At 41.8% G+C, this 22,657-nt stretch overlaps 1 protein-coding gene across 3 annotated transcripts in view; it reads right to left on the reverse strand.

The window, feature by feature from the left end:
• Positions 1-22,657, reverse strand: part of TRAPPC9 (trafficking protein particle complex 9) — a 250,915-nt gene extending 228,258 nt beyond the window's left edge. The window contains exons 1-7 of one of the 3 annotated variants that reach the window (XM_033155897.1): positions 22,563-22,657; positions 20,041-20,641; positions 8,280-8,425; positions 7,303-7,431; positions 5,973-5,999; positions 5,277-5,398; positions 2,922-3,047 (exon numbers count right to left, since the gene is read on the reverse strand). In XM_033155897.1, coding sequence (XP_033011788.1) covers positions 2,922-3,047; positions 5,277-5,398; positions 5,973-5,999; positions 7,303-7,431; positions 8,280-8,425; positions 20,041-20,624 — 1,134 coding nt within the window. In that variant the 5' untranslated portion in view covers positions 20,625-20,641; positions 22,563-22,657. Of the gene's footprint in view, positions 1-2,921; positions 3,048-5,276; positions 5,399-5,972; positions 6,000-7,302; positions 7,432-8,279; positions 8,426-20,040; positions 20,642-22,558 lie in introns of all 3 variants that reach the window. The other 2 variants (XM_033155898.1, XM_033155899.1) reach the window with 2 other exon arrangements.

Consider the following 22,657-nt stretch of genomic DNA (forward strand, 5'->3'; position numbering starts at 1 on the left):
AGATGCAGTTTTGCAGTTTTATAGTAGTGTAAAGAAGGCATTCTATAACCCTACATTCGAAGACTCAAGCAGTGCCATTTCACATAAAACCAGTTCAAGTGAGAATCCAGTGAAAAAGGATTTAGTCTGGAGAAGCTAGAGCACAATTATGCACAGTTGAAATGTGCATTGTCAGGGCATTAGGGAAGAAACTTAACTATTGTGCCATTATTGAAATAACTTAATAGTGCTACTCCACTGTATGATTTCCTGAAAGGTACATTAGAACTAAAAAGGGACGCGGGTGGCGCTGTGGTCTAAACCACAGAGCCTAGGGATTGCCGATCAGAAGGTTGGCGGTTCGAATCCCCACGACGGGGTGAGCTCCCGTTGTTTGGTCCCAGCTCCTGCACACCTAGCAGTTTGAAAGCATGTCAAAGTGCAGGTAGATAAATAGGTACCACTCCTGCGGGAAGGTAAACGGCGTTTCCGTGCGCTGCTCTGGTTTGCCAGAAGCGGCTTAGTCATGCTGGCCACATGACCTGGAAGCTGTACGCCGGCTCCCCCGGCCAGTAAAGCAAAATGAGCACCGCATCCCCAGAGTCGTCCGCAACTGGACCTAACGGTCAGGGGTCCCTTTACCTTTACCTTTTGCATTAGAACTATTTTATCCATTCCAGTAATGATTGAACTAATTGACTAGTTCCATAATCCAAAATTGCTTCAGAACTGGGTTGCTCATACAGCAGCCCCCACACCACTTGACAACCTACTTATGAAGCTGACAGGAGTTTCAAAAGCAGTTAGTGAGCAGCACAGAGTTCAGGTGTGTGGAGGGAAAAGATAGCCAAACATTCCACTTGGCTAGCACAAGCACCTTATCTGATGCTAGCCAAGCCTTTGAATCCAGGACTATATGGTACTCTGAGAACTGAATTTTTAATGTTGATGGTGAGTACAGTACTAGCTGACAATTGCTTTAAAAAACAACAACACCTATACAGAAGTAACATAATATGTTTTAGCTCCTAAGCAAAAGACAGCAATATCATAAGCATGCAAAAGAAAGTGATCCCAATCACATATTCCCAGGAAATTCAGGAGGAAAAGCCAGATGGCATTTCAGTTTTCTACATAGCTAAGAGTTCTAACTTCATAAATTGTTCAGCAAATAGTCTAACTGGGTATCCAACTTGGGCAATGAGCAACAAGAATCTTGCAGGGCATCAAATACCACAAACCCACAATACAAATTCTGTTTGTTATATCAAATCCCATCAGGGCTCATTATTTCTGTTGTTTGACTGGAATATTTTAAGACAGAAATAAACCTGCAAGAGAAAACTCCTTTGCTTGGCTAACTCAAGAGGCTGTTAAGCAATAAGATTTTATATCAGCATTATTCCAGCCACAGCAATAACCAATTCCTACAGTGTTACACTGCTGACCCCTAGTGAAAAATATACAACATAAGCATAACAAAAGCCTGCCGCAACCGCTGTTGACATTTTCCCCAACCCTCTAGAGAAATATTTTGTCTGAAGAAAATAAAATGAGAGCAGTACACCTTAAATGACAAATGCTCAGAAAGGAAAGGTGAGTGGAGTTCCACTCAAAATTCCCCTAAAGACTAGGGATAACCATCATAGAGTTGGAAGGGACCCTGAGGATCATTCTAGTCCAACCCCCTACAATGCAGGAATATGCAGCTGTCCCTTACCAGGATCAAACCTGCAACCTTGGCACTGTCAGAAACATGCTCTAATCAAATGAGCTATCCACCTCAACACTTGGTTGATCACATTCATATTCAACAGACACCATAAACTGATATTACAAAATATTTGGAAATATTCACTGCTTTGTCTTCTCTGTAACCATTTCCTCCCAAATTCAGTCACTTCTGCTGCAAGTCCTCCATTTCAACTACCTTAAAGAACAATATTACACCCACCCCATCAAAATAAAGCACTTGGCCTCTGTGCGTTCACGACTCCACTCATTTCTGGAATGGGTCAAACAGTTGTAATGTACCTTATAGGAAATCATACAGTGGAGTAGCGCTATTAAGGTATTTCAATAATGGCACAATAGTTAAGTTTCTTCCCTAATGCTCTGACAATGCACGTTTCAATTATGCATAATTATGCTCAAGCTTCTCCAAAATAAATCCTTTTTCACTGGATCCTCACTTGAACTGGTTTTATCTGAAATGGCACTGAGTCTTCAAATGTAGGGTTATAGAAATTATCAAACAATGGCTCAATTTAAATTATCGTTTCTGGCTTTATAAAGCATGATTTATCAAGCTGGGAACAATTTGTCAAGGCCAAGCTCTCCTCTCCTCAAGCACCACTTCAGTGCTTTGCGTCTGGCTTGTATTAAGTGAGTGTTACCAATGCACACAAACTGGGAAACTCTGGCTTAATTTCAGGAAACAAGTAAAGATTACCCTTGCTTGATAAATGACATTGAGCATTTCCCCGCTTATCATCCTTGCTTGTTAACTGACAATAAGCCAGAATTCCCAGTTTGGATGTAACGAACTCTGGCTTCATACAAGCCAGAAACAAATTCACCTAATGAGTTCTGTCAACAGGAACCCTACGCAAGGACTTGCATTTGCACAGTGGGGCTTTCTCTCCTGCTCCTCTCTTGCCATGCATGCCCTGCCCTCCAAAAACAACTGGCTCCAGGGAGGGGGGTCAATAGACATCCCAGAAGAGCACAAGGGTGGGGGGAGAGCGGAATCATCCTATCTGGCAAGCTGAAATGACAGAATATTCAATGTAACATGACAAATGCCTCCCACAGCACTAAAGTGGCAATTGAAGGTTGGAGAGAAGCAAGGGAGAATGTTCGGCACTGATGCTAATTAGGGAAAAAAAGTTCAAAAAACCAAGTCAATCCATTCTTAGTTGAAAGATAAAGAGTGTACTCACCTGACGGAGATTAATATAAACAGCATTCTGAAGAAATTCAGAAGCCTCCATGCTTCTTTTCTGTATTGCCAACACTCTCACGGCCTTCACACAGGCTTCCAACTCAATTACACCAGCATTCTTGTACTGTAAAACAAAAACATATAGAGGATTGAAATATTATTAAGTGATGTACCAAAGAAAACCAAAAATATTTGGCAGACAGGAGGCTGCCTGATACTGAGTCAGACCATTGGTCCATCCATCTCAGTATCGCCTACAATGACCATGAGCTGCTCTCCAGGGTTTCATGCAGGAAACTGAACCAGGAAACACCTGCATTCAAAGCAAATCATTTGGGAAAGGGGCTAATTATCCCTATATGCTGAGATAGTCTGCAGGAGAACTTCTCCTTCAAGTTCCAAACATATCAGAAACCTGCTCCACAGTAACTCGGAGCAGGACTTTCACCATGGCTGCCTCTGTTCTGTGGAACAACAGTCCCTCTGAAATACAACAGGTGCCCACTTTCTGGAAAACAACAACAAACTAAAGACTTTATTTTTTTCAACAAGCTTTCCCAGCTGGATGAATAGCCAGGGGTGTCCATTTTGTGTTATTTTCTGTGCCGTTTTTAACTTAGATGTTTTTATTACATTTTGTACACTGCCTTGAGATAATCTAAGTACAAGGCGAAAGTAAAAAAAAAAAAATTGCTACTATTTGTAACAACAAATGTGGCTGGAGCCTCTGGAGAGAGAAAAGTAATATTTCCAAAGCATTGGAACCAAGTTCACAAATTTAGCAAGAGTTGCAGAGTGTAGGGCCAGAACTGCAATGCAATGATTTGCATTTCCTTCAGAGGCCTTTTCAGTTAAAATAAAACAGTGTGACTGAATTCAGGAACAAAGCTAGGCTATGGTTTTATTGTTACATAAATGAGCTTCGCTCTCTCACCTCCTTCATTCTTCAGCACAGTATCAAGAAAAAAGAATTTTTTTACTTTATTTTCAGTTATGTCCAAACCATAAAATAGGGATAGTCTAATTAAGGTTTGCTGCAGCAGGGGTGAATTGGATCCAGCAGTAACCAACCATCTGGAGGGCACTTTGAGAGATGAACAGGGCCACCCACCTCTCTCTCACCTGACTTCATATGATGTCAGGAATTTAAAGTCCCAATTACAGCTGCAAAGGAACAGTCTTCCTTTGCAGCCACAGCTCTTCCTATACATCTCTGGCTTAAATTCAAGCTGTGGCTGCAAAGGAAAATCCTTCCTTGAACTTTCCAAAGCCTGACGTCATACGAAAAAGCGGGCAAGGTTTTCCCCAAAACCACCTAGGGAGTCAACCTCCAAGGCCTGGTGGACCTAATTAGGCTCACAAGCAGAAGGCTCCCTGTAAGGTTTTCAGTGGCTGCTCATGAGTAACCAGACTGACGCAGAAACTTCTGAAACTAAGTTTCTTTATTGTGCAGATATATAAAGTGCAGCTAAGAAAAAAGACGTCCAGCTCATCCTACGGCAGAGTCCGGGAATTATCCCTTCCGGTTCTTAACCCAGCATAAAAGGCACGGGATGCGGAACCCCCGCCTACCCCCTCTACGTCTTTCCCCCCTGCGCAAATGGGGAGACAGAAGAGGTGCTTCCCCTCCAGCCTCTGCATGGTGCGAGGGCTCTCTTCCCCTGTCAGAGCCCTGACTCCTATTTCCTGCTCCCATCTCCCCCGCCCCACTAGAGGGATCACTGCCTCCCTCACTGGATGAAGATGAATTGCTCAGCAGCTGAGGTAGGGGCTCGCGATACCGATAAAGCCCTGGCAACTCCTTGCCTTCCAGCGAGGGCAGCCCTCTGACACTCCCCACCAATGATTTACTGGAACAAGCCAGGATCATAAACCAGTTTAAAGTTCGCTTGTTTCGCTAAACCGCAGCTAAGGCTATCCCCAGTTTGTCCAGCTCCAGATTTAACAGTAAACCATAGTTAGTTAAAGCAGAATTGAAAGTTTTCAATCTCCTTCCTGGAAAAGGGAGAGGGATCTGACAAATCCAATAAATCTTTATGCAATGATAAATCATAATTTCATTGCTATCATTGTAAGCATTAGTTCACCTTTGCATGGTGCGTAAGCATTCTACTCTAAAACCACAAATTTAAACTTTAAAAAGCCATTTTCTAGGAAACTTCAGCAGTCACCTATATAGGTGCTAGTTTATAGAGTTAGCACCTTGACAGCACCATCACTATCTTGTAATCCCATCAGAAGTACTGTACCCTCTTACAGGAAATCAAGTGCCCACTACCAGAGGTGCAGCTCAAAATGAAGCTGACTGCCTTTATTTCACACATCAAAATCTCTCATAATGTAGCAACATCACCTTGCTGTAGCAAGAAATGGCCTCTTTGTATTTATCTATGATGTCTTCAGGGCTAAGGCAGTTCTTGGCCCGTCCTATTTCAGTACTGGTATCTGCATTAATGCCATTTGAAGTAAGGGCTCCTGCATTGGAAGAAAGCAGGAAATTTCAAATTAACAATCGCTACCAGTTAATGACACCTGGGTAAGAGCAAAGCAGACCAAAAAATGTTTCAGAGAAGCCTTTCAAGACAAATTAACTCTACCAATAGTAAGTTTTAGCAATGTACAAAGCTTTTTAAAAATTTAGAATGTAAATAAAAATCAGTATGCTGATTCACTGTTACACAATTAGATTAATTTCTTTTTTTAATTGCACAAAAAGTTGAAAAATGTATCTTATTTTGATAATATAAGCACACATAAAATAATCCCTGGCAAAATTAACAATTCAATGCAAAGTACTAAAGATCTTTTTATAACCAAGGAAATGTACTGCCCAAGCAGAAGGAAACACCACTTAATGGTATGCAACATTTTAAATGAATTTGCCTGTTCTCCAAAGGAAAATAAAAAATGATTTAAAGATTATATGAAGTGGAAACTACTATTTTTTTAATAAAAAAAGGAATTCTAGAAAAAAACATATAAAAACTAGAAAACAATTAACACAAATAAATATATTTATTGACACAGCGGATTAATAAAGACAGTATACCTGGATCAATAAGAACTTCTTGTGCCCCTAAAGGAAAATCAAAGTGACAACATTAACCTTCTATATTTCCAAAACAAAACAAGCTATTAAATATATTTGAAAACATGCCAAACATTTGCAGAATTCTTAGAAAAACCCATTACTGACATTGAAACAAACTTGGGTAGAATATATCAGTTGCCGAGTGGTTTTGATAAACTTTGTTATCACATACTTTCCTACAGCCTGACAGATGACTCTGCACAAGCTATGAGTTAGACCTTTGGGTCATTTGCGTGTCGAGACCCCGTAACCACCCCCTCGAAGATGAATAAAAAACACCAGGACACAGATATTTGGTTAATGTTATTGGGCAAATTTTGGCCACAACTTTATTGGTTACAGAATGTGAGCGGTATTAGCTTAGGCGTTGAATAGATCCAACTATATCTGACTCCTGCCCGTTGCGCAGGGAGCATAGCTGTCAACTTTTCCCTTTTCTTGCGAGGAATCCTATTTGGAATAAGGGAATTTCCCTTTAAAAAAAGGGAAAAGTTGACAGCTATGGCAGGGAGTCCAGTAAGGGTAAACCTCCGGAAGGGGGAGCCCCATCAATGCAAACCAACTTGAGCTCCCCCAGGATTCCCAAGGGGTCGTGGCATAGCCCTAGCCCCGCCCCGGGCTTCGGACAAGATCCACACCCCTGGATTCCTTTAACGGAATATCCTTAAGCTTGGAGGGGCAGGTGATGGCCACATCTCCCCTCCCTCATCGTAAGGTCACCCAAAACCTTACAAAGTTGTGACGATTGCTATGAGGTAGGCAAAAATCAAATGGGCCATGCCAATTTGCCAAGTGGAAAAATTTCTACCAGGCCCCTCAACAGCGACCAACCGAGGTCCATAGCAAGGCCAGTTAAGAAAAAAACTGCAAGTAGGGAGGGAGGGTGGAAGATTGAGGAAGCAAGCCCAGAGAAAGCTCTCCGGCTCATGCCTCCACTTAAATTGGTCCCAGCCACACACCCCCAGCCAGCGGATTGGCTGGCTGGTTAATGACGTGGGCGGGATCCTCCGGCAACGCAGGATTTCATCCCCTGTCCCCAGAGGAGAGTGGGTAGCCACGTGCTCCACTGCAACTCTTCCCCACGGTTAAGTGGAGAGGATTTAGCTTAGCATCGTCTGTTTACATCAGGAGCGGTCAACCTACAGCCCCACCAATGGCAGTGGACGACAACTCCCATCATCCCATGATGGTTGTTGATGCCCAGGGGAAATACCAGAGCCTGCCAAATACTTAACTGCCAAACATACTAGGGAGAAAATCCTCCAAGAAAAGCAAATATATTGCTTACCTGGTCTGTGCCTGTTGCCTGCCTCTGCAGGAAGTGAACTTCCTTGTGCTCTTCTTGCACCAACTTTACCACCTGTGCCTCCAGGATAATGATAGATAACCGAGGCTGAACATAATCCTTCAAGAGCAGCTACAGATTAAAAACAGTATTTTAAGTGGCAGCAATCTCACAAGCCTACTCATGTGATTTCAATTGTACAAGAAATATAGGCAGATATTGAGGTTGGCCCAGGCCAATAGAAACCCAGATGGGTGGGCTATAAATAATAAAATTATTTGCTGTTGTTGTTGTTGTTGTTGTTGTTGTTGTCTCAAAGCACTGCCTTAAAATCCACCATTCCTTTCATAGACAGGGTGTGTGAAATACCAAGTAGAGATTCCAATGTTACAAGCATCCATTATGCATACAGAAATGAACCAAATATCACTCACAGGCTCACATGCTGTCACGTTTCTCTCCAAAATACATGTCATGCATAGAAATCAAGGCTAGCGACTGAACCTGAATGCAGTATGTCATAATCTCCTATTCCAAAATTCACAACCCCAAAGGGTATTTTGTGACCGCTGCCCACATCACTCTCTCTAATCTGAAATGTGCCCATTGGTCCAAAAGGGTTGGCAACCCCTTCTATACACTCAAAACAATGAAGCAGAACTACAATTGATGAACAACTAGGAGGTAAACCTGCTATTCCCTGCAACAGTTCCCTTGGTGTGCACTACCGCACCCAGCCCAGTGGATCGCAATTTGTTACGGATTTATTATGGAAGTTAAGGTCACTTCTGTTTCATTACCAAGACTTAAAACATGAATTAATTTCCATCTAAGTTGTAGCAGGTAAAGGCAGAAAATGGATATAAATCATATATCCACTGATCTCAATGGATCTGCTCCAAATATAATTTAATCAGATTGCAACCCAGGTCAAGAAAGCTTTCTAAAAACAGTTACATTTTGTTACTCATTTTGCCCACCTCCAAGCCACAAAAAGTCATTCACAGAACGGAGAAGTTCCACTGCCATGTGGTAATGTACGAGGGAATCTTGCAACATCCCAGCTTGCAGACATAGGTCACCAACATGCTTCCGCATACGACCCTGGCATCGCTTCTTATAATGTCTAGAACACAAAATATACAGAGATCGATTAGTTTCATTGACCTCAGTATACCAGAAGGCAATAGATTTATTTGCTTTAACGGTTCTCTATCAATTTACCCATCATGTACAGATCTTTAGCCACCCTGTGCTCCCCAACTTCAGGATACAACCGTGAGAGATAAAAGCTGATTAAATAATAGCCGTTTCTGCTCAGCAATGAGCAGACAGACCTGTTTCAGCCATCAATGTACTCAATGTAAAAGGCTAAATAAATAAAAAACAAAGATAGCCACTACTATATAATAATAATAAAATAAATCATGTTTGGAAGCAAAACCACATTCTGTATATGCAACACTAGCAATAGTTGTATCAGTGCAAGCTATCTTGAGTGTTGGCAACCGTCACCCAAAGAACGTACATGCCTCTCATTATCCTCTGACCTCTTCACTCTCCTCTGTGTCTGTCCCATTCTTTTTTATGCCACTAGCTGACCTGACATCATGGAAGCGCTTGGCTAGCGAAGGTGTTCTGCTAGGGTGAGGCAGCTGAGCATTGCTTAAGCAAATTCAAATAGGCCTTCAGATAGAATTTCCAAGATCAATGAAGAACTTTCGCTCAATTAAAACTGCACATCTATGGCAGAGATTCCACAAAAGCCACTCATGGGATCTTGCACTACAACCTCTAAGTGTGGTTTAACAGTTATGGAATCTTTTTTTTATTATTATTATTAGAGATTTTCTTGGTTTACAAGTGTACAGTGTCTCTCGCATTTTTCCATGTAACATTTTTACAGATCAATTTTTGGTTGTTGAGACATTAGGCAGAAAGGGGGGGGAGGAGGTGGGTGGGATGGGGGGAAGGTGGGGTGGGGGGGGCGATGTTTCTTTTTTCCTTAGTATATGTAGGATTTGGTGTCAGCATCGTTTGTGTTGGTTCTCTGTTGTTCGCTTGTGTTTCCTTGGCGGTGAGAGGTCGCGATTGGCGTAGGGTGTGCTTGTTCCTTTGTGGTTAGCTGTGGTGATCTTTGGTTTTCTGTGTGAGTGGGGTGGGTGGGTGTTTTGGATCAGTTTAGCCATATTGATTTGTATGCTGCCGGTAGATTTTTGTCATTATCTTGTTGAGCTGTGTGTGTGATGAAGGGGGACCATATGGGGGTGAAGGTATCTTCTTCTGTTTGTCCCCGTGCTAGTTTTAGGTTGCTGGTTAACTTTTCTAGTAGGGCTGTTTCCCATACTACTTGGTACCATTGGTCCATGCTTGCTCCTGACAGGTCTTTCCAGTGTCTGGTTATGATGTTTCTGGCTGCTGAGAGTAGGTGGATTATGAGTTCCTTGTGTTGTAAGTGGGCATTATTGTCTTGGAAGATGTTTAGTAAAGCCAGTTCTGGGGTGGTTTCTAGCACTTGTTTGGTTATTTTGCTTATTTCTCGTATGGTTGTTGTCCAGAATGTTTGGATTTTGGGGCACTCCCACCACATATGGAAGTATGTGCCCGTGGAGGTGCATCCTCTCCAGCATTTTGGTGAGGTTCCTGGGCGTATTTGTGCTAATTTTCTCGGCGTTAGTTATAGAATCTTTTGATAGAGACAGATGACACTAGCCGCTTAATTATTTTTTACATTAGTGAAATGAAATCGTTTATGATTTGTGGTACTATCAGGTTATAAACTGAGCAAAGCAAAAGCAGAACTTTTAGGCATTAACTTAGCTCCACAGCTTGAGAGAAACTGCAAGACTATATTATATGTGAAGAACGTGAAATTTCAGAATAGCAAGATGTTTGAAACTCAATCTCTCTGAAGATTTAAAAGTATTAATAGATATCAGCAAGGAAGTAATTTCATTAAAAGCAATTCTCTCAATGAAGAACCGAAACCAATGTAAGTCCCCCCCTAAAAAAAACAAACCCCCCACACAGACACTATGGAAGCATGGCAGTGGCGAGACCAGACTGTGGGGATTTAGGCTGCATTGTAAAACCATTCAGCTTGGTCATGTGGCCTGGCAAGCCAGAGTAAAATACTATTTTAAAGACTTGCTATTCCTCTGCCAGGAATAGGCAGAACTGCAGTAGTAGTTCAGCTGCTCAATGGAGTTTGGATCTGGTATAACTTTATGTCAACTTAATACCAGCTTGCTTTATGACAGTTTTTGTGTACAGGATTGTTCCCATAGCCAATAAAGTGGGATTTCTTCAACAAATGCCTCTACAGAATATTTAGAAACTGATGCATACAGAACAGTAATGAAACGATGCATTTTTTACTTGAAGACACATTAAGTTTTGTGCCTACAAAACAGTTTTTCTAGAATTCAAGTCCAAATCTCAGTAGAAGATTTTCGGCTAATTGAAAGATCGTTTCATATGCCCTACACAGCAGTGGTATGTTTGAAAAGATGTATGCTTGTGTTTTAAGACAAAACAATAGTAAATACAGCATAAAGAAAAGTATTACCTAAACTGTATACATTTTATGAGATAGGAAGAAGTAATAAAAAAAATAAACTTTTTAAAAAGTGCTTCAGTGCATTTAGGAAAAAACAGTGCTGTTAAACCATTCAAGAAAATTTTATTGCCGCATGTTGCTGCCTGCACCCTAAATAACCACATTTTAACATTCAGCTATTATAAGGACGAAAGTTGAGGCCCCTGCAATATTTGTAATATTAAATTCCCATAGGTGCAATAAAAACAGAAAATAGCCAGTAGCATTTGATAATAATAAACTAAACAACTAAACTATACTTTTGTTTCATTTCATTTTTTGTAGTGACTCTAGTTCTGTGGAAGTCTTGTCATAGGAGACCACTCTAAACTCCTCTAAACCCACCCCCTGCAGAAGCTGTTTTGCTCTTTACAAAATGGTTTGAGTACCATTTCATTTATAAGCATCTAAATGTGAGCAGCAATGTTCTCTGTACTGGCATTCTTCTCAACCCACTTCAGCTATCTACTCCCATGTCCACAACACACAAACAGAGCATCTCCTGCTTTTATCTCTATGGAAGGGCCCTCTGCCTGGGTCTTGGACCACATGGATACAAGTCAGCAGGGAGAGTCAACGTTACCGGCTCTTCAGCACTTGCTGAATACAAAATATGCCCCTTGTGAAAAATTATTGTTATGCAGGGATGCAGAATCATCTTTAAAAACAAGAACAACAACAACAACCACATGCTATTATTGCTCATGTTTATGGATGAATGACCAAAGTTAGTTAGAACAGTGCTCTAGGTGACCTCTGGGTGACTGGAAGAGGAAGCCTTTGACACCTCCGCAAATGCAAGGAAGGTGTCCTGGCAATTAACTGCACCCAGGGGCAAAGAGTTAACAACATATAGCCCATGTAGGGAAACCACACTTTGGATATGGAACTTTTAATCAGAAAACAATGCAGACAAGAATCCATCCTTCTTTCCCCCCTTGTTAGCCAAGGATGTGGAACAACAGAGTCTCATGGAAGAATTTGCCATGATGTTAGCAACTGAAGAGTGACTGACAAGACTTCCACTATCTATAGCCTGGCTTTCAATACATTCAAGAAAGATTTTATATAATATTAATTCTGCATTGCAAAGCATGCAATCTAGCTCTGGCCACCAGCTTATTATACAGTTCAGTGCTGTGCAGGTATGGCATATCTATCTAACAAAACTTGTCATAGTGCAAGGCAGTTATCTTCAGCCTTTATAGGCCTGGGACACACCATCAGCCACAACCTGCAACACATAATTCATTTATATATATATATCTGCCCATGCTCCTATGGCTTGTGTAGCAGAGCTAGAAGCTAAACGTTATGCTATCCTGGAAGGTGCCTATTTGAGCTCTTGGTGGGTTCTTCCTTATGAAGCAGGAAAAAAGGTTGATCCTTTGCATGGATTAGCTTTAGGGCAGGGATAGGACATATCCAAACAACTTCCGGTTCAAATCTCCAACATCTCCAGCTAACAGTAGATCAGGCAGGAGGGCTGTGAAATATCCTTGGAGCTCTACTGCCAGAGAGTAGACAATACAATGATTTGACTAAGTATGAAGTTTCATGAGTTCCTTAACATTGTTTCTTCTGCCCTCTTTCTTTTTTCTCTCCTCAGACCCTTACAGAACCATTAAACAAGAAAATAAAAAGTGGTAGTGCACTACTACAATTTACTCTAGGTCAGACCACAACTTAACTGGAAGTCTATTCCCACATTTGAAGAAGGTGCAAACTGAACAACCCAGATATTTTTAATGCGATCAGTCTAATCACTGCAAGTGATTGTCAGGGAGAAGATATCACCCTCTGCTACCCACTTGCATTTTTATGTGCTTCAGTGCCATAAATGTCAAAAAAGAAAGCTTTTTTTAAAAAAAAATAGTTTATACTCATATATTCACAAGACTCCACTCACTGTACCCTTGGTTATGCCCACTGAGTGGGTTCTGCATCCATCAGCCTATTCAGTGAACAATTTAAAAGTAGCTGCAAACAAATGATGTTGTGTACACTAGAAAATTTATGAAAGCACCCCAATTAAAATATATTAAATACATCAGACTGCTGCCGCTGTACTTTTGGATTTACAATTATCAGTTTCGTTCACTCCTAAATGACAACACAAGTCATTATAGATTACCAGTATCATCTCTTTAAAATTTCTCAAGCAAAAGAAAATCATGCAAAATGAGTGAGTATTTTCATGTTAAATGTTACAATAACTATTTCAACAACAAAAAATCAAGTTAAGATGGCATGCTTGGCTACAATTGTTGAAAGCTTTTGAAAGCCAAAAACAAGTTCCATGGCTGAGGACCTATTCAGTCTTGAAACTGAATATGCAAGAGCATTATAATAGCTGTAGTTTTAGATCGTGAAAAATCCTAAATCAAACCAAACACAAACCCTGCAAGCTCTGGGTGTCTGGAGCTACCAAAAAAAAAATAATTGTTTTAAACAGTTCTCCTTACTCCCGCCTCTTCCCCCCGCCCTCAACTCAAGAAGGCAACTTAGAATAATCTCAGCACTTTCAAAAAGACCAAAATGCCAAAAGGATAAACTTCAGTAAGAGCCCAGGCAGCAACAGTCAATTGCTGTGTTAAATAAAGACACAAAAAGCAACACTATAGTATGCAACAGAGGCAAAGGAAGAAGGCAGCACAAAAAACTAGCTATTTTAAAAAATGCAATGTGATCAAAAGCCTACCTTTTGAGACCCAAAAACACACTCACAGGGCAGTACGAGAGAGAGAGAAAAGAAACAAGGAAGGAACAAAACAAAAATTAGAAACACACACAGTAATTAGAAATAAAATAGCCATGTATACACAGAAGAAGTGAGATGTTTAGAAAGCACATTAGAATTACAGATTAGAAGAGCAAAGCAACTATAAATTAATGGATCTTCATCAACATGTTTACAGGTGGATGATGCCTTTTGAGTTAAAAAACAAAATGTCGCACACATGACTGCATTTGAATCAGTGTACCATTTCACCAAAATGCTAAGAAGTAGCAAATACCAAAAATGTTAGCTACAATTCAACAACCTGACACTGTAATTAATTTTGTGTTAAACTGTGTTCTGTGGGAACTGCGTGTGTTCCTGGCTTTCAGTTTGTAGCTTAAGAAGCGATGTATCAGTTGCTCCAAATCCACCTACAATACTAAAAGATTGTTTAAAAAAGATTTGTCAACTCACACATTCTGGTTATAAGCTATCATATAAACAGGGCTTTTCTGGTCTAAAAACACAAGACGTATCACCTTCAGGGAACTGAAAGCTAACCTGTTAATGACGGCCACCAAGTTTAATAAACAGTTGATATTTTGTATAACTCTTTACTTAGTGACCTACCAAATATTGGATGTGTGAATGAGTTAGGAAACCCCTTCTTTGCTTCAGCACACAGAAGTTTTTAACAGTGCAATCTTATGGCTGTTTACTCACAAGTAATTTCAGTGGAGTTCAGTGGGACTTACTCCAGATGTGTAAAGGATTGTAGCTTATGAGTAATTAATTTCATCTGTTCCTGGATAATTTAATTTTGGTTAGACGACCCTGCATGGATCAGCAGCTCTGATTACTCAATTAATGCAGTGCAAACCTTTCCAGTACAAATCTCCAATATCAACAAAAGGCAGGTGTTGTCATCTACTAACATGAGTTATCTGGCTAATTACTACTTCAGCACCATGAACAGCAGTTGGATCCCAAAACCTGCTTAGCCTGACAGACAGGATTGCCAGTTGCAGCAGAATCTATACTAAGAACAGCTCTTCCCCATGTCATATGACAACCTGTTTTTGTTACAGGTAGGTAGCCGTCTGCCATAGTAAAAAAAAAAGTAAATTTTTTTTTTAAAAAAATCCTTCCAGTACACTCCCCTTAGTTTCAAAAGCAGTTCAGTTCACAGGAACAATTATTGCATAAAGGGCTTAAAGTCCCATTGAGCTCACAGAGCTAATTTCACAATTCTTCCAGTTGTAGACAATATTTCAACAAGTGTTTAAATACCACATAGGGAATACAGGTCTGGAATAGAGGAGGAAAAGGAGACCTGAGCTGAAATTTCTCAACCAACCTCAAATGTGCTTCACAAACAATATTAGGTTGTATCCAACTAAGTCAGGGCAGACCCAAGGAAATTGATGAACATTACTTAGGGGAGTTACAGGTGGGTAGCCGTGTTGGTCTGCCATAGTCAAAACAAAATCGAAAATTCTTTCTAGTAGCACCTTAGAGACCAACTGAGTTTGTTCCTGGTATGAGCTTTCGTGTGCATGCACACTTCTTCAGGTATCTGAAGAAGTGTGCATGCACACGAAAGCTCATACCAGGAACAAACTCAGTTGGTCTCTAAGGTGCTACTAGAAAGAATTTTCGATTTTGTTATTACTTAGGGGGTGATCCTACGGCAAGATCTGCCATGATAAACCCCATAGGATGCAGAGGCTCTGAGGTTCAGCCAGACTCAGCCAGTGTTAAGTCCCCTGCCCCAGCTCAGCTGAAGATGCACCCGTGTAATTTACTCATCCAAGCTCAACCACCAGCTGAGCAGAAGTTGGTATAAGCCCCCCAAACAGGGTGTTTTGGGGATGGATGGGGTGGGACCAGAGGTGGGGGAACTTAAGCTGGAGCCTGTTCAGCCCAGTCATGTGACCTGGCAATTCAGCAGAGAACACTATTTTCAAGACTTGTTTCCCTTCTGCCTGGCTAAGGAAGAGCTGAACAGGGTTTTGATCTGATGTAACTTAACGCCAGCTTAATTTACACTGGCTTGCTTCATGCAGGCTTCTTGTGCATAGGACTGCTTCCCTAAACTGCTGTCCATTGGCTTTAGTGGGTCTACCCCAAGTATGACTAAATTTGATGGATTCCATTACTTGCCGACTTTCGTTAAGACTCTCATCATTGATTTTAAATGGGCAAGAAATGACAATTGTTGAAAAAGAGGTAACTGCATAGAAGTTTGGTTAGGCAGAATCAGGTTGTTACCCAATGATAAGAAATGTTATTGAATCAAAAGAAGCACAGAGAACAGATAGTGTTGAAAATGAGTATATTTAACTGGTTCTTTTCTTTACATTTTACAGCCGAGAACTCTAAGCTCCAATTTAAATGACTTAAGCATTTAAAGCAGCATTGGTTCCAGTATTCTGAGGGGGGGAGGAAGAATACTGCATCTGAACCATGCCCAATCTGAAGTAACTCCACAAAAGTTAAGCATCTATTCTTTTTTTAACATAAACTCAAAGACTGCCCTGCAGTTATGTCAACACCATTAAAGGTCTTGCCATAGCATGTACCCATGTAAAAAGAAATAAATTGGCTAATCTGTTACCAATGAAGCACAATACAAATAACTAACACCATAATCACATCTACCTGAATTGCAGAATAAATGAAGCAGCTATGTATCTGATGTGAACCTCATGCATGACGAACTGCAGTTCATTAAGGTAATATGTTCACTTGTGTGTACAACATTTTCAAGTACATCTAATGATGTCAATCTACTACAGGCAATTTCCTACATTACTTACAAAAATAATTTCAAACACCTGCCGTCACCTCTCTGCTATGGTCTAAAATGAGACACTATCACCTAAAAATCTGAAATATACACATTACTTACAAAAATAATTTCAAACACCTGCTGTCACCTCTCTGCTATGGTCTAAAATGAGACACTATCACCTAAAAATCTGAAATATACACTTTTTCTAACTTTAAGAAACAACTGCATATAACAGCCACACACAAAAATACTTTTTGGGGTGGGAGGAAATCATCATTCACATTTATTGGGGAATCCTGAAATTAGAAAACAGACTATTGTTTGTGGGTGCCCGCAGTATGATTTCTGTATGTCCCTACTATATTAACAATCCAGTGAAAATAAAAAGAATTCATGTGTCTGCTAGAAATACATATAAGCTATTTCTGGGACATGTGGTACCTTAATCAAAAGCATGTTTACAGGGATTAATATGGCTTTCAAATGCTGAGCTAAAATAGAGCACTTTTCAAAATAAATGTTCTTCTTTCCTCTGCTTTTTCTTTGCAAGTCTGTGCTTTTTAGAGACCGGTACATACATCTACATGTCTTCTAAGTGTATCACAGGTGTCTGGGGTAGCCTGTTGTTGGTTGCTGTTGACATCCATCTGTCTTGAGAGACAATGGAGTGTGCCTCCAGGGGGTGAAGTCAAATTGCTACATTAGCAGCACTGAAGTGACCACCATGAGTCACAAGCCTGGGTAGTTTGTATGGAGGTCTTGGGCTACCCAGACAACAAGTCGCACACACCCTCGACCTCGCTGATGTGGTCTGAAGGAAAGCTAGGCAATACATCTGACACCAGCAGCAGTTGCCAGGAGGCATACATCCAACTGTCTAGGGATTGTTTACACCAGGCTTCTTCAACCTCGGCCCTCCAGGTGTTTTGGCCTACAACTCCCATGATCCCTAGCTAGCAGGACCAGTGGTTCAGGGATGATGGGAATCAGTGCTGTCAAGTATCCCGTTTTCCCTGGGAATCTCCCTTATTTCAAGCAGTTTCCCGCTGCTATCCCTTATTTTTTATATCCCTTTAATTTCCCGTTTTTTCAAAGGAAGCAGCTCCTCTCCCTCCCCCTGCTGGCCAGGGACTGGGAAGACCTCGCCTCCTTGCAGCCTCAAAGCAAGCGGGAGCCATTTCCCACGCTTACAGGCGTCGTAGCCCACGGGCAGCGTTTCCAAAATACAGTAAGCCTACTGCGCGCGTTCACACCAGTGCCGCCCACTTTTGCTTCTGGCTCCGCCCACCACTGCCATGTGACTGTCCCCGGGATAGGTGAGGCTGCTGATCGCTTATTTTCAAATCCGAAACTTGACAGCTATGATGGGAATTGTAGTCTCAAAACATCTGGAGGGCAGAGGTTGAGGAAGCCTTGTTTCTACCTTAGCCTTAGGGTTTACTCCTTATCCTTTTCTTCTCCTGAAGATATCCCATAAGGCAGCAGAGGTTTAGGATCAGAGCTTTCCTTCTCCTAAATGGGCTACCTTCCCAGGTTGACAAGCCCCATCTGCCCCTCACTTCTGTCCATGAATAACATAGTTGTCCAGGAGTAGCCTGTGTGGTACCCTTCGGATGTTGCTGGACTCCAACTACAATCAGTCACAGTCAGCAAGGCCAGAGTGGTCAAGGATGCTGGAAAAACAATACCTGAAGGACACAATGTTGGCCATCCCTGCCCTAAGCCATATTCAAAGAGTGAACAATTTGGGGTAGCATGGAATGCTAAAGTTACTTCCTGGGTAAATCAGAGCAACTCAATATATGAGCACTTTGACTTAGATTATCAAAATTAATTCGCAATGAGATCTCCCAGAAAAGTGATGAGAACTATAGCAAACCAAACACAAATATTATCTAACAAAGCAGGCAAAATATTACACAAAAAACTTCATAAAAGAAAACAATATTCTTGATAGAAACAAGGAAGATGAAGGGGAAGCCAGGGATGGAAGAAGGTGCAACAAAGGGTGGGGGGGGGGAAGAGACTTTACCATTAAGGGAGCAATCCTATAGCAAGATCTGCCAGGACAAGTGGGTTAGGATCCAGGGGATCTCCAGCTGGGCTATGCAAGCTCACTCTCAGCTCAGCCAAGACCCTGCTGCCTGAGCTAAACCTGATGGATGTTCTGAAATATGAGTGCTCTGGGGTTGTGATGGGAGCAGGATCAGAGAGGTGAGACTGAATCCTAAGCTTGTTCAGCTGGCTTAACTTACAATGGATTGCTTTACACCAGCTTCTGTATAGGACTGCTCCCTAAATCAGTGGGACTTACCTCTGAGTAAAGCATCATAGGACTGGGACATGAACTTTCACATAAAAAGATATTTAACTTTTTCTTGATAGTGTCAATATGACTCAAGTTCACTAGGACTAGGGACTGATCAGAGAGACCACCAACTAGAGTTACCACTCATTAGTATTTGAGTGTTCTCTCATTCCACAATATCCAGGATATGTCATTGACAGCATCTGTTTTGACTGAACAAATAAAAAGATGAACACCTTCATAATGGTTGTGTGTGAAGTGAACAGCCATAGGGCACTTAAACAAAATACTGCAAGATCATAAATGAAATAAAACTATTGGAAGTAGAGGCTTTCAGAGTCCTAGCCCATCTGCAAAGCAGACTCCTACACCTCTGGTTTTGTACTTTCATCATACCCATCAAAATGAGTCAAAATGGAACAATCTTGTTCACGTTTACAAAAAAACACTAGAGCTTACTCCCAGGTAAATATACCTAGGACTGCAGCCTCAACAGTATGAATGTCTGAGGCTGCAATTTCATGTTCACTTTCTTGGGGAGGAGTTCCATTAAACAGGGTGGATTCTATTCAAAGTACACATGTACATAATTAAACTGTTACTTCTGTAGCAGGGAGACTGTATCAGTCATTTGAGGGGGAAAGTGAAAAGCTCAACCACAAAGGAGGGACCAGACCAGTAGGACAGGAGATGCATACTTCTAATATCGCTAAACTGAATGAAAGATCATCGAAAGAGAGCAAGCAGCAATTCACAAGAAAAGGAATGCCCCATGTGCTCTCTCACATGCGGATGGCAGCACTCTCTAGGTGCAGAAATGCATTTGTGTAAGTCTACAGTATTAGATGATAATCTATAGCATTCCTGTGTATACCCACAAGGAATTACCATACTTTAATGCTGTAAACTATTTTACATAAAATCTTCATTTGAACAAAGTTTTGTCTTAAAAAGTATTTCAGCTGTACAAACCTGGGGAGGGGGGTAACAGGAGTTGTCTATTATTATTATTATTATTGCTTCCCCCCCAAAAAAAAAAATCCCATGGTAGATCTTTTTTCCTCAAAATATTCTGCCAGTTCCCCCCCCCCCAGGCTTACATCTACATCAGAAACAAGTTTATCAAGAATGCTCACAAGTGTCAGTTAACAATAGCACCCTGTTACTCATTGTTTTTAAATTTTCAACAATGCAGCTTTGAGGGACAGGAGCAGTATTTCCCCAGCTATAGCAGGGGACTAGCACCTCTAGCTGGCCAGACAAGAGACATAAATTTTAGAGACATAAATCTTAGATCTGTATTTTGTGAAGGTACTTACCTACTATCTGTATCCAGACCTACAAAATCCTTTTTTTCAAAAGGAACACAGAGAAGTGGGATCTTATCTCCAGACTTATCTGTGGCTCTGTCAAGACGTTTGGATTCTAATACAATGAAGAGAGATTCAATGAAGTCTTCTATCCTCTTTTCTACATTTTCACATTCATCATAGCTAGGATAAAATGCCACATCTGTACGAGGTTGCTCTGCAATTTCTCCTTGAAGCCCAAAGACAAACAGCCGAGAATCATAAAGTGTGGAGCCATATATTTCCTTCTGAAGGTGGAATTTTTCAAAGGTCTGAGGCCAGTCTTTTGCAGAGGAACAGTCTGTGATGGTTATGAGTCCCACCACTTTGCGGTGCGTCTGAAAATCCCCCCATTCATTGTTCTCCGGTGGGTAATGATGTCTATAGCGGATGTAAAGGATGCGCTGAGAGTCGCGTACGTTGATCTGACTCACAGTTGAAATCCGCTTGTAGATCTTAAAAAAGCTCTCTTCAGGGACAATCCCAACTGGCTGGACCACAACTAGTAGAGTTTGATGGTCTTCTGCACACTGCATGTAGTCAGGGACACTCATTTTGCATCACCCGTAAACTAACAGAAAAAAAATTCCGGTTAGATTGTTGCAGGAATACCCATCATTTTAGAAGTTACAAACAGATTATGGATTAGCTATATTCTTCAAATTCATTGTCAACTTCAGCTTTATTAACCAAGTTATCAGATCCTAAGTAGGCTATCCCACATCATGGTGTGTTACTCTTTATCTATCTTTCTAGGTAAAGGTAAAGGACCCCTGACAGTTAAGTCCAGTCACAAACGACTCTTGGATTGCGGCGCTCATTTCGCTTTACTGGCCGAGGGAGCCGATGTTTGTCCACAGACAGTTTTTCCGGGTCATGTGGCCAGCATGATTAAGCTGCTTCTGGTGAAACCAGAGCAGTGCACGTAAACACTGTTTACCTTCCTGCCGGAACCGTACCTATTTATCTACTTGCACTTGACGTGCTTTCAAACTGCTAGGTGGGCAGCAGCTGGGACTGAACAACGGGAACTCACCCTGTTGCGGGGATTCGAACCGCCGACCTTCTGATCGGCAAGCCCTAGGCTCTGTGGTTTACACCACAGCGCCACCCGCGTCCCTCATCTATCTATCTATCTATCATCTATTGACTGACTGATTGATTGATTGCATTTACCGGTATATCCCACCTTTTTCCCCAAAAAACTCAGGGTGACATAAATGTTTCTCCCCTCTCCTCATTTAATCCCCACAGTAGCCCTGAGATAGGTTAGGCTGAGAGACAGGATTTGAACTGAGTGGGGATTTGAAACCTGGTCTCACAGGTCCTAGTTCAACACGCAAACCATTACACCGCACTGGCTCCCAAACTTAAATTTCTCACAGTATGCTTTGCTGCTTGTATAGAATGTTCAGATGTAGAAAGACACAGGATGTTCTATATACATAGAAAGCCAGGAGCAGCCACGAGGGTTAAGAAACTGCTGGGGCAAATTTTGGGAGCCCTGTAACTAGGAATATCTTAAATAAGGGAGCTTCTTAAACAAATGGCAACCCCTCCAGATTGATGGGGTATAAATAATAATAATAATAATAATAATAATACTGTGTCCAGTGTGCAGCGAGGAGAAAAGAGGTCAGAGGAGACACCTGAGTCTCTACTCCAGGATTTCCCCAGCTGTTTTCAGACTACAACTCCCATCATCCCTCACCACTGGTCCTGTCTAGCTAGGGATGATGGGAGTTGTGTTCCAAAAACTGCTGGGGACCCAAGTTTGGGGAAACCTTGCTCTACACCAGGCTTCCTCAACCTCGGCCCTCCAGGTGTTTTGAGACTACAATTCCCATCATCCCTGACCACAGGTCCTGCTAGCTAGGGATGATGGGAGTTGTAGGCCAAAAACATCTGGAAGGCAGAGTTTGAGGAAGCCTGTGCTACACTAACCTAGAGGGAATTTCGACTTGTCACCCAGGAGAGAAGGAAAAGCTGCACCCGCTGAAAATTCCTGCATTGACCCTGGGGGTTTTTCTTTAGGGAGAGGTGGGGTGGGGAAGGGCACCTAAAACCACTAGAAGGCAAAGTTGGGAAGGGTCCCCAGGGGGTCATCTAGTCCAAACCCCCTCCCCCCCAGCAATGGAAAAAAAAATCCTCTTCCTCCTGTGCGGGGAGAAGAGGGCGTGGGGCGGTGAAGGAGAGAAAGCAAGCCCCAGCCGGGACATGAAGGTTTATATATATATATATATAAGGATTACAGTATTATTAGTTTTATGACATTAACAAAATAACAACAACAATTCGTAATTATAACGGCCTCAGGAGTGCACGATAGAGGGACACACGGAAGGGAAGGGGCAGCTGAGGTAAAATATATGTGTGTGAGAGAAGGGGGCAGGTGAAAGTTTGTGAGGCGAAGGCGGCCCCTCCCCCTCCTCTCCCCCCTCCCCCACCGCGATAAAGGGAGGGGGCTCTGGCTCACTCACTCACTCACTCACTCAGCCGGGGCGACGCAATAGCTCCGCCTCTTCCCGGCCTCTTCCTCAGCGCGCCCGCCCCAAAGGCAGAAGGGAGAGGAACTCGCCGGTGCGGG

The sequence above is a fragment of the Lacerta agilis genome, chromosome 7 (assembly GCF_009819535.1).
Source record: "Lacerta agilis isolate rLacAgi1 chromosome 7, rLacAgi1.pri, whole genome shotgun sequence".
Taxonomy (NCBI): Eukaryota; Metazoa; Chordata; class Lepidosauria; order Squamata; family Lacertidae; genus Lacerta; species Lacerta agilis.